The sequence below is a fragment of the Hyla sarda genome, unplaced genomic scaffold (genome assembly GCF_029499605.1).
Source record: "Hyla sarda isolate aHylSar1 unplaced genomic scaffold, aHylSar1.hap1 scaffold_1127, whole genome shotgun sequence".
Taxonomy (NCBI): domain Eukaryota; kingdom Metazoa; phylum Chordata; class Amphibia; order Anura; family Hylidae; genus Hyla; species Hyla sarda.
The window spans coordinates 42,255-56,026 of NW_026607748.1; the positions used below are offsets into that span (position 1 = coordinate 42,255).

Genomic DNA, 13,772 nt, shown 5'->3' on the forward strand with positions numbered 1-13,772 from the left:
TACGCCTAGCGCTCCGGGTCCCCGCTCCTCCCCGGAGCGCGTACGGCGTCTCTCTCTCCGCAGCGCCCCGGTCGGTCCCGCTGACCGGGAGCGCTGCACTGTCATGGCCGTCGGGGATGCGATTCGCACAGCGGGACGCGCCCGCTCGCGAATCGCATCCCAGGTCACTTACCCGTTCCCGTCCCCTGCTGTCATGTGCTGGCGCGCGCGGCTCCGCTCTCTAGGGCGCGCGCGCGCCAGCTCCCTGAGACTTAAAGGGCCAGTGCACCAATGATTGGTGCCTGGCCCAATTAGCTTAATTGGCTTCCACCTGGTCCCTGACTATATCTGACCTCCTCCCATGCACTCCCTTGCCGGATCTTGTTGCCTTGTGCCAGTGAAAGCGTTTTGTGTGTCCCAAGCCTGTGTACCAGAACTTCTGCTATCCACCCTGACTACGAACCTTGCCGCCTGCCCCCGACCTTCTGCTACGTCCGACCTTGCTTCTGTCTACTCCCTTGTACCGCGCCAATCTTCAGCAGCCAGAGAGGGTGAGCCGTTGCTAGTGGATACGACCTGGTCACTACCGCCGCAGCAAGACCATCCCGCTTTGCGGCGGGCTCTGGTGAAAACCAGTAGTGACTTAGAACCGGTCCACTAGCACGGTCCACGCCAATCCCTCTCTGGCACAGAGGATCCACCTCCTGCCAGCCGGCATCGTGACAGTCCTCCTGCCAGCCGGCATCGTGACAACTGCTGGGACATTATACAGTAATGGAGGGGTCTGGTGATGACTGGAGAGGTGACACTGCTGGGACATTATACAGTAATGGAGGGGTCTGGTGATGACTGGAGTGGTGACACTGCTGGGACATTATACAGTAATGGAGGGGTCTGGTGATGACTGGAGAGGTGACACTGCTGGGAATGCTTGGACATTATACAGTAATGGAGGGGTCTGGTGATGACTGGAGAGGTGACACTGCTGAGAATGCTGGGACATTATACAGTAATGGAGGGGTCTGGTGATGACTGGAGAGGTGACACTGCTGGGATATTATATAGTAATGGAGGGGTCTGGTGATGACTGGAGAGGTGACACTGCTGGGACATTATACAGTAATGGAGGGGTCTGGTGATGACTGGAGAGGTGACACTGCTGGGACATTATACAGTAAGGTAGGGGTCTGGTGATGACTGGAGAGGTGACACTGCTGGGACATTATACAGTAATGGAGGGGTCTGGTGATGACTGGAGAGGTGACACTGCTGGGACATTATACAGTAATGGAGGGGTCTGGTGATGGCTGGAGAGGTGACACTGCTAGGACATTATACAGTAATGGAGGGGTCTGGTGATGGCTGGAGAGGTGACACTGCTGGGACATTTTACAGTAATGAAGGGGTCTGGTGATGACTGGAGAGGTGACACTGCTGGGAATGCTGGGACATTATACAGTAATGGAGGGGTCTGGTGGTGACTGGAGAGATGACACTGCTGGGACATTATACAGTAATGGAGGGGTCTGGTGATGACTGGAGAGGTGACACTGCTGGGACATTATACAGTAATGGAGGGGTCTGGTGATGACTGGAGAGGTGACACTGCTGGGACATTATACAGTAATGGAGGGGTCTGGTGATGACTGGAGAGGTGACACTGCTGGGAATGCTGGGACATAATACAGTAATGGAGGGGTCTGGTGATGACTGGAGAGGTGACACTGCTGGGACATTATACAGTAATGGAGGGGTCTGGTGATGACTAGAGAGGTGACACTGCTGGGACATTATACAGTAATGGAGGGGTCTGGTGATGACTGGAGAGGTGACACTGCTGGGACATTATACAGTAATGGAGGGGTCTAGTGATGACTGGAGAGGTGACACTGCTGGGACATTATACAGTAATGGAGGGGTCTAGTGATGACTGGAGAGGTGACACTGCTGGGAATGCTGGGACATTATACAGTAATGGGGGGGTCTGGTGATGACTGGAGAGGTGACACTGCTGGGAATGCTGGGACATTATACAGTAATGGAGGAGTCTGGTGATGACTGGAGAGGTGACACTGCTGAGACATTATACAGTAATGGGAGGGGTCTGGTGATGACTGGAGAGGTGACACTGCTGGGAATGCTGGGACATTATACAGTAATGGAGGGGTCTGGTGATGACTGGAGAGGTGACACTGCTGGTAATGCTGGGACATTATACAGTAATGGAGGAGTCTGGTGATGACTGGAGAGGTGACACTGCTGGGACATTATACAGTAATGGAGGGGTCTGGTGATGACTGGAGAGGTGACACTGCTGGGACATTATACAGTAATGGAGGGGTCTGGTGATGACTGGAGAGGTGACACTGCTGGGACATTATACAGTAATGGAGGGGTCTGGTGATGACTGGAGAGGTGACACTGCTGGGACATTATACAGTAATGGAGGGGTCTAGTGATGACCGGAGAGGTGACACTGCTGGGACATTATACAGTAATGGAGGGGTCTGGTGATGACTGGAGAGGTGACACTGCTGGGACATTATACAGTAATGGAGGGGTCTGGTGATGACTGGAGAGGTGACACTGCTAGGAAATTATACAGTAATGGAGGGGTCTAGTGATGACTGGAGAGGTGACACTGCTGGGAAATTATACAGTAATGGAGGGGTCTGGTGATGACTGGAGAGGTGACTCTGCTGGGAATGCTGGGACACTATACAGTAATGGAGGGATGTGGTGATGACTGGAGAGGTGACACTGCTGGGACATTATACAGTAATGGAGGGGTCTGGTGATGACTGGAGAGGTGACACTGCTTGGACATTATACAGTAATGGAGGGGTCTGGTGATGACTGGAGAGGTGACACTGCTGGGACATTATACAGTAATGGAGGGGTCTGGTGATGACTGGAGAGGTGACACTGCTGGGACATTATACAGTAATGGAGGGGTCTGGTGATGACTGGAGAGGTGACACTGCTGGGAATGCTGGGACATAATACAGTAATGGAGGGGTCTGGTGATGACTGGAGAGGTGACACTGCTGGGACATTATACAGTAATGGAGGGGTCTGGTGATGACTAGAGAGGTGACACTGCTGGGACATTATACAGTAATGGAGGGGTCTGGTGATGACTGGAGAGGTGACACTGCTGGGACATTATACAGTAATGGAGGGGTCTGGTGATGACTGGAGAGGTGACACTGCTGGGAATGCTGGGACATTATACAGTAATGGGGGGGTCTGGTGATGACTGGAGAGGTGACACTGCTGGGAATGCTGGGACATTATACAGTAATGGAGGAGTCTGGTGATGACTGGAGAGGTGACACTGCTGAGACATTATACAGTAATGGGAGGGGTCTGGTGATGACTGGAGAGGTGACACTGCTGGGAATGCTGGGACATTATACAGTAATGGAGGGGTCTGGTGATGACTGGAGAGGTGACACTGCTGGTAATGCTGGGACATTATACAGTAATGGAGGAGTCTGGTGATGACTGGAGAGGTGACACTGCTGGGACATTATACAGTAATGGAGGGGTCTGGTGATGACTGGAGAGGTGACACTGCTGGGACATTATACAGTAATGGAGGGGTCTGGTGATGACTGGAGAGGTGACACTGCTGGGACATTATACAGTAATGGAGGGGTCTGGTGATGACTGGAGAGGTGACACTGCTGGGACATTATACAGTAATGGAGGGGTCTAGTGATGACCGGAGAGGTGACACTGCTGGGACATTATACAGTAATGGAGGGGTCTGGTGATGACTGGAGAGGTGACACTGCTGGGACATTATACAGTAATGGAGGGGTCTGGTGATGACTGGAGAGGTGACACTGCTAGGAAATTATACAGTAATGGAGGGGTCTAGTGATGACTGGAGAGGTGACACTGCTGGGAAATTATACAGTAATGGAGGGGTCTGGTGATGACTGGAGAGGTGACTCTGCTGGGAATGCTGGGACACTATACAGTAATGGAGGGATGTGGTGATGACTGGAGAGGTGACACTGCTGGGACATTATACAGTAATGGAGGGGTCTGGTGATGACTGGAGAGGTGACACTGCTTGGACATTATACAGTAATGGAGGGGTCTGGTGATGACTGGAGAGGTGACACTGCTGGGACATTATACAGTAATGGAGGGGTCTGGTGATGACTGGAGAGGTGACACTGCTGGGAATGCTGGGACATTATACAGTAATGGAGGGGTCTGGTGATGACTGGAGAGGTGACACTGCTGGGACATTATACAGTAATGGAGGGGTCTGGTGATGACTGGAGAGGTGACACTGCTGGGAATGCTGGGACATTATGCAGTAATGGAGGGGTCTGGTGATGACTGGAGAGGTGACACTGCTGGGACATTATACAGTAATGGAGGGGTCTGGTGATGACTGGAGAGGTGACACTGCTGGGACATTATACAGTAATGGAGGGGTCTGGTGATGACTGGAGAGGTGACACTGCTGGAACATCATACAGTAATGGAGGGGTCTGGTTATGACTGGAGAGGTGACACTGCTGGGAATGCTGGGACATTATGCAGTAATGGAGGGGTCTGGTGATGACTGGAGAGGTGGGAATGCTGGGACATTATACAGTAATGGAGGGGTCTGGTGATGACTGGAGAGGTGACACTGCTGGGAATGCTGGGACATTATACAATAATTAAGAGGTCTGGTGATGACTGGAGAGGTGACACTGCTGGGACATTATACAGTAATGGAGGGGTCTGGTGATGACTGGAGAGGTGACACTGCTGGGACATTATACAGTAAGGTAGGGGTCTGGTGTTGACTGGAGAGGTGACACTGCTAGGAATGCTGGGACACTATACAGTAATGGAGGGGTCTGGTGATGACTGGAGAGGTGACACTGCTGGGACATTATACAGTAATGGAGGGGTCTGGTGATGACTGGAGAGGTGACACTGCTGGGACATTATACAGTAATGGAGGGGTCTGGTGATGACTGGAGAGGTGACACTGCTGGGACATTTTACAGTAATGGAGGGGTCTGGTGATGACTGGAGAGGTGAGACTGCTGGGACATTATACAGTAATGGAGGGGTCTGGTGATGACTGGAGAGGTGACACTGCTGGGACATTATACAGTAATGGAGGGGTCTGGTGATGACTGGAGAGGTGACACTGCTGGGAATGCTGGGACATTATACAGTAATGGAGGAGTCTGGTGATGACTGGAGAGGTGACACTGCTGGGAATGCTGGGACATTTTACAGTAATGGAGGGGTCTGGTGATGACTGGAGAGGTGAGACTGCTGGGACATTATACAGTAATGGAGGGGTCTGGTGATGACTGGAGAGGTGACACTGCTGGGACATTATACAGTAATGGAGGGGTCTGGTGATGACTGGAGTGGTGACACTGCTAGGACATTATACAGTAATGGAGGGGTCTGGTGATGACTGGAGAGGTGACACTGCTGGGAATGCTGGGACATTATACAGTAATGGAGGGGTCTGGTGATGACTGGAGAGGTGACACTGCTGGGACATCATACTGTAATGGAGGGGTCTGGTGATGACTGGAGAGGTGACACTGCTGGGACATTATACAGTAATGGAGGGGTCTGGTGATGACTGGAGAGGTGACACTGCTGGGACATTATACAGTAATGGAGGGGTCTGGTGATGAGTGGAGAGGTGACACTGCTGGGACATTATACAGTAATGGAGGGGTCTGGTGATGACTGGAGAGGTGACACTGCTGGGACATTATACAGTAATGGAGGGGTCTGGTGATGACTGGAGAGGTGACACTGCTGGGACATTATACAGTAATGGAAGGGTCTGGTGATGACTGGAGAGGTGACACTGCTGGGACATTATACAGTAATGGAGGGGTCTGGTGATGACTGGAGAGGTGACACTGCTGGGACATTATACAGTAATGGAGGGGTCTGGTGATGACTGGAGAGGTGACACTGCTGGGAATGCTGGGACATTATACAGTAATGGAGGGGTCTGGTGATGACTGGAGAGGTGACCCTGCTGGGACATTATACAGTAATGGAGGGGTCTGGTGATGACTGGAGAGGTGACACTGCTGGGACATTATACAGTAATGGAGGGGTCTGGTGATGACTGGAGAGGTGACACTGCTGGGACATTATACAGTAATGGAGGGGTCTGGTGATGACTGGAGAGGTGACACTGCTGGGAATGCTGGGACATTATACAGTAATGGAGGGGTCTGGTGATGACTGGAGAGGTGACACTGCTGGGAATGCTGGGACATTATACAGTAATGGAGGGGTCTGGTGATGACTGGAGAGGTGACACTGCTGGGACATTATACAGTAATGGAGGGGTCTGGTGATGACTGGAGAGGTGACACTGCTGGGAATGCTGGGACAATATACAGTAATGGATGGGTCTGGTGATGACTGGAGAGGTGACACTGCTGGGAATGCTGGGACATTATACAGTAATGGAGGGGTCTGGTGATGACTGGAGAGGTGACACTGCTGGGACATTATACAGTAATGGGGGGTCTGGTGATGACTGGAGAGGAGACACTACTGGGACATTATACAGTAATGGAGGGGTCTGGTGATGACTGGAGAGGTGACACTGCTGGGAATGCTGGGACATTATACAGTAATGGAGGGGTCTGGTGATGACTGGAGAGGTGACACTGCTGGGAATGCTGGGACAATATACAGTAATGGATGGGTCTGGTGATGACTGGAGAGGTGACACTGCTGGGAATGCTGGGACATTATACAGTAATGGAGGGGTCTGGTGATGACTGGAGAGGTGACACTGCTGGGACATTATACAGTAATGGGGGGTCTGGTGATGACTGGAGAGGAGACACTACTGGGACATTATACAGTAATGGAGGGGTCTGGTGATGACTGGAGAGGTGACACTGCTGGGAATGCTGGGACATTATACAGTAATGGAGGGGTCTGGTGATGACTGGAGAGGTGACACTGCTGGGACATTATACAGTAATGGAGGGGTCTGGTGATGACTGGAGAGGTGACACTGCTGGGAATGCTGGGACATTATACAGTAATGGAGGGGTCTGGTGATGACTGGAGAGGTGACACTGCTGGGAATGCTGGGACATTATACAGTAACACCACTGGAGGGGTCGGGGTGATGACTGTATCATTGTGTGTCAGGTTCCTATAAGGTGTCAGGACGTGGCGGTCTATTTCTCCATGGAGGAGTGGGAGTATGTAGAAGGACACAAGGATCAGTACAAGGATCAGGTCATGATGGAGGATCAGCAGCCCCTCACATCACCAGGTAAGAGGAGACATATATATAGATATCACTGTCACCACCTAGTAACATGGAGTAACGTCACGGTCATCCCTTCCTTTACATAATGTCCAGAACGTGGGGTGAGTGGAGTTCACCTTTGAACAAAAACAAAAAATCAACAGTGGTATGCGGAGTGAATGTCTTCATCACAAGCCAAGCAACAAATCAAAACATGGAGGGGATATATGGAGGGGATACACTGGAGGAGACACACGGAGGGGATACACTGGAGGGGATACACTGGAGGGGATACACTGGAGGAGATACACTGGAGGGGACACACTGGAGGGGATACACTGGAGGGGATACACTGGAGGGGATACACTGGAGGGGATACACTGGAGGGGACACACGGAGGGGATACACTGGAGGGGATACACTGGAGGGGATACACTGGAGGGGATACACTGGAGGGGATACACTGGAGGAGATACACTGAAGGGGATACACTGGGGGAGATACACTGGAGGAGATACAAGGAGGGGATACACTGGAGGGGATACACTGGAGCGGATACACTGGAGGAGATACACTGGAGGAGATACACACTGGAGGGGATACACTGGAGGGGATACACTGGAGGAGATACACTGGAGGGGACACACGGAGGGGACACACGGAGGGGACACACTGGAGGGGACACACTGGAGGGGACACACTGGAGGGGACACACTGGAGGGGACACACGGAGGGGATACACTGGAGGGGATACACTGGAGGGGATACACTGGAAGAGACACACTGAGGGGATACACTGGAGGAGACACACGGAGGGGATACACTGGAGGGGATACACTGGAGAGGATACACTGAAGGAGATACACTGGAGGAGATACACTGGAGGGGACACACGGAGGGGATACACTGGAGGGGACACACGGAGGGGATACACTGGAGGGGACACACGGAGGGGATACACTGGAGGAGATACACTGGAGGGGACACACGGAGGGGATACACTGGAGGGGATACACTGGAGGAGATACACTAGAGGGGATACACTGGAGGAGATACACTGGAGGGGACACACTGGAGGGGATACACTGGAGGGGACACACTGGAGGGGATACACTGGAGGAGACACACTGGAGGGGACACACTGGAGGGGACACACTGGATGAGATACAAGGAGGGGATACACTGGAGGGGATACACTGGAGGGGATACACTGGAGGCGATACACTGGAGGCGATACACTGGAGGGGACACACTGGAGGGGACACACTGGAGGAGACACACTGGAGGGGACACACTGGAGGGGATACACTGGAGGAGACACACTGGAGGGGACACACTGGAGGGGACACACTGGATGAGATACAAGGAGGGGATACACTGGAGGGGATACACTGGAGGGGATACACTGGAGGCGATACACTGGAGGCGATACACTGGAGGGGATACACTGGAGGGGATACACTGGAGGAGATACAAGGAGGGGATACACTGGAGGGGATACACTGGAGGAGATACAAGGAGGGGATACACTGGAGGAGATACAAGGAGGGGATACACTGGAGGGGACACACTGGAGGAGATACAAGGAGGGGATACACTGGAGGGGATACACTGGAGGAGATACAAGGAGGGGATACACTGGAGGAGATACAAGGAGGGGATACACTGGAGGGGACACACTGGAGGAGATACAAGGAGGGGATACACTGGAGGGGATACACTGGAGGAGATACAAAGAGGGGATACACTAGAGGGGATACACTGGAGGAGATACAAGGAGGGGATACACTGGAGGGGATACACTGGAGGCGATACACTAGAGGGGATACACTGGAGGGGATACACTGGAGGAGATACACTGGAGGAGATACAAGGAGGGGATACACTGGAGGGGATACACTGGAGGGGATACACTGGAGGAGACACACTGGAGGAGACACTTGGAGGGGATACACTGAAGGGGACACACGGAGGAGACACACTGGAGGGGACACACTGGAGGGGACACACTGGAGGGGATACACTGGAGGCGATACACTAGCGGCGATACACTGGAGGGGATACACTGGAGGGGATACACTGGAGGGGATACACTGGAGGGGATACACTAGAGGGGATACACTAGAGGGGATACACTAGAGGGGATACACTGGAGGGGATACACTGGAGGGGATACACTGGAGGGGATACACTGGAGGAGACACACTGGAGAGGACACACTGGAGGGGACACACTGGAGGAGACACACTGGAGGGGACACACTGGAGGGGACACACTGGAGGAGATACAAGGAGGGGATACACTGGAGGGGATACAAGGAGGGGATACAAGAAGGGGATACACTAGAGGGGATACACTGGAGGAGATTCAAGGAGGGGATACACTGGAGGGGATACACTGGAGGGGATACACTGGAGGAGATACAAGGAGGGGATACACTAGAGGGGATACACTGGAGGGGGACAAACAGGAATCTTCTAGCTGAGATATCAAGCACAGGTGGAGTAGACGAAGAGGAACAATCAGGCGTAATAAGCTGAAACACTTATTGCGCCATCTGTGGGCGCGTCTCTAGCGAGGGTCCCAAGGGCTATATAGTGTCTTATTTCTCCAGAAGGTCCCTATGAAGGTTCATCGGTGTCTTAAAAGGCAGGGACCCATTCAGGAGGGGATACACTAGAGGAGACACACTGGAGGGGATACACTGGAGGAGACACACTGGAGGGGACACACTGGTGGGGATACACTGGAGGGGACACACTGGAGGGGACACACTGGAGGGGACACACTGGAGGGGATACAAGGAGGGGATACACTAGAGGGGATACACTGGAGGGGATACACTGGAGGGGATACACTGGAGGAGATACAAGGAGGGGATACACTAGAGGGGATACACTGGAGGAGATACAAGGAGGGGATACACTGGAGGGGATACACTGGAGGGGATACACTGGAGGAGATACAAGGAGGGGATACACTGGAGGGGACACACTGGAGGTGATACAAGGAGGGTATACACTGGAGGGGATACACTGGAGGAGATACAAGGAGGGGATACACTAGAGGAGATACAAGGAGGGGATACACTGGAGGGGATACACTGGAGGAGATACACTAGAGGGGATACACTGGAGGAGATACACTGGAGGAGATACAAGGAGGGGATACACTGGAGGAGATACAAGGAGGGGATACACTGGAGGGGATACACTGGAGGAGACACACTGGAGGAGACACACTGGAGGAGACACACTGGAGGAGACACACTGGAGGGGATACACTGGAGGGGATACACTGGAGGCGATACACTGGAGGCGATACACTAGCGGCGATACACTGGAGGGGATACACTGGAGGGGATACACTGGAGGGGATACACTGGAGGAGACACACTGGAGGGGACACACTGGAGGGGACACACTGAAGGAGATACAAGGAGGGGATACACTGGAGCGGATACAAGGAGGGGATACAAGGAGGGGATGCACTAGAGGGGATACACTGGAGGAGATACAAGGAGGGGATACACTGGAGGGGATACACTGGAGGAGACACACTGGAGGAGACACACTGGAGGAGACACACTGGAGGGGATACACTGGAGGGGATACACTGGAGGCGATACACTGGAGGCGATACACTAGCGGCGATACACTGGAGGGGATACACTGGAGGGGATACACTGGAGGGGATACACTGGAGGAGACACACTGGAGGGGACACACTGGAGGGGACACACTGGAGGAGATACAAGGAGGGGATACACTGGAGCGGATACAAGGAGGGGATACAAGGAGGGGATGCACTAGAGGGGATACACTGGAGGAGATACAAGGAGGGGATACACTGGAGGGGATACACTGGAGGAGATACAAGGAAGGGATACACTGGAGGGGATACACTGGAGGAGATACAAGGAGGGGATACACTGGAGGGGACACACTGGAGGAGATACAAGGAGGGGATACACTAGAGGGGATACACTGGAGGAGATACAAGGAGGGGATACACTAGAGGGGATACACTGGAGGAGATACAAGGAGGGGATACACTAGAGGGGATACACTGGAGGAGATACAAGGAGGGGATACACTAGAGGGGATACACTGGAGGGGGACAAACAGGAATCTTCTAGCTGAGATATCAAGCACAGGTGGAGTAGACGAAGAGGAACAATCAGGCGTAATAAGCTGAAACACTTATTGCGCAATCTGTGGGCGCGTCTCTAGCGAGGGTCCCTAGGGCTATATAGTGTCTTATTTCTCCAGAAGGTCCCTATGAAGGTTCATCGGTGTCTTAAAAGGCAGGGACCCATTCAGGAGGGGATACACTGGAGGCGATACTCTAGCGGCGATACACTGGAGGGGATACACTGGAGGAGACACTCGGAGGGGATACACTGGAGGGGATACAAGGAGGGGATACACTGGAGGAGACACTCGGAGGGGATACACTGGAGGGGATACAAGGAGGGGATACACTGGAGGAGATACACTGGAGGGGACACACGGAGGGGACACACTGGAGGAGATACAAGGAGGGGATACACTGGAGGGGATACACTGGAGGAGACACACGGAGGGGATACACTGGAGGAGATACAAGGAGGGGATACAAGGAGGGGATACACTGGAGGGGATACACTGGAGGAGACACACGGAGGGGATACACTGGAGGAGACACACGGAGGGGATATATGGAGGGGATACACGGAGGGGATACACTGGAGGAGACACACGGAGGGGATACACTGGAGGGGATACACTGGAGGAGACACACGGAGGGGATATATGGAGGGGATACACTGGAGGGGATACACTGGAGGGGATACACTGGAGGAGACACACTGAGGGGATACACTGGAGGAGACACACGGAGGGGATATATGGAGGGGATACACTGGAGGGGATACACGGAGGGGATACACTGGAGGAGACACACGGAGGGGATACACTGGAGGGGATACACTGGAGGAGACACACGGAGGGGATATATGGAGGGGATACACTGGAGGGGATACACTGGAGGGGATACACTGGAGGAGACACACTGAGGGGATACACTGGAGGAGACACACGGAGGGGATACACTGGAGGAGACACACTGAGGGGATACACTGGAGGAGACACACGGAGGGGACACACGGAGGGGATACACTGGAGGGGACACACGGAGGGGATACACTGGAGGGGACAAACGGAGGGGATACACTGGAGGGGACACACGGAGGGGATACACTGGAGGGGATACACTGGAGGAGACACACTGAGGGGATACACTGCAGGAGACACACGGAGGGGACACACGGAGGGGACACACAGAGGGGATACACTGGAGGGGACACACGGAGGGGATACACTGGAGGGGACACACGGAGGGGATACACTGGAGGGGACACGGAGGGGATACACTGGAGGGGATACACTGGAGGAGAAACACTAGAGGGGATACACTGGAGGAGATACACTGGAGGAGACACACTGGAGGAGACACACTGGAGGAGACACACTGGAGGGGATACACTGGAGGGGACACACTGGAGGAGACACACTGGAGGGGACACACTGGAGGGGACACACTGGAGGGGACACACTGGAGGGGACACACTGGAGGGGACACACTGGAGGGGACACACTGGAGGAGACACACTGGAGGGGACACACTGGAGGGGACACACTGGAGGGGACACACTGGAGGAGACACACTGGAGGAGACACACTGGAGGGGACACACTGGAGGGGACACACTGGAGGGGACACACTGGAGGAGACACACTGGAGGGGACACACTGGAGGGGACACACGGAGGGGATGCAAGGAGGGGATACACTAGAGGGGATACACTGGAGGAGATACAAGGAGGGGATACACTGGAGGGGATACAAGGAGGGGATACACTGGAGGAGATACAAGGAGGGGATACACTGGAGGGGACACACTGGAGGAGATACAAGGAGGGGATACACTGGAGGGGATACACTGGAGGAGATACAAGGAGGGGATACACTAGAGGGGATACACTGGAGGAGATACAAGGAGGGGATACACTGGAGGGGATACACTGGAGGAGATACACTAGAAGGGATACACTGGAGGAGATACAAGGAGGGGATACACTGGAGGGGATACACTGGAGGGGATACACTGGAGGGGATACACTGGAGGAGACACTTGGAGGGGATACACTGGAGGAGACACTTGGAGGGGATACACTGGAGGGGACACACGGAGGAGACACACTGGAGGGGACACACTGGAGGGGACACACTGGGGGGGACACACTGGAGGCGATACACTACCGGTGATACACTGGAGGGGATACACTGGAGGGGATACACTGGAGGAGATACACTGGAGGGGATACACTGAAGGGGATACACTGGAGGAGATACACTGGAGGGGATACACTGGAGGGGATACACTGAAGGGGATACACTAGAGGGGATACACTGGAGGGGATACACTGGAGGGGATACACTGGAGGGGATACACTGGAGGGGATACACTGGAGG

General features: G+C 53.6%; 1 protein-coding gene across 1 annotated transcript in view; it reads left to right on the plus strand.

The window, feature by feature from the left end:
- The window catches only part of LOC130301389 (zinc finger protein 585B-like), a 75,065-nt gene that overhangs the window by 25,569 nt on the left and 35,724 nt on the right, over nt 1-13,772 (plus strand). The window contains exon 3 of the mRNA XM_056551621.1: nt 7,156-7,282. Coding sequence (XP_056407596.1) covers nt 7,156-7,282 — 127 coding nt within the window. The remainder of the gene's footprint in view (nt 1-7,155; nt 7,283-13,772) is intronic.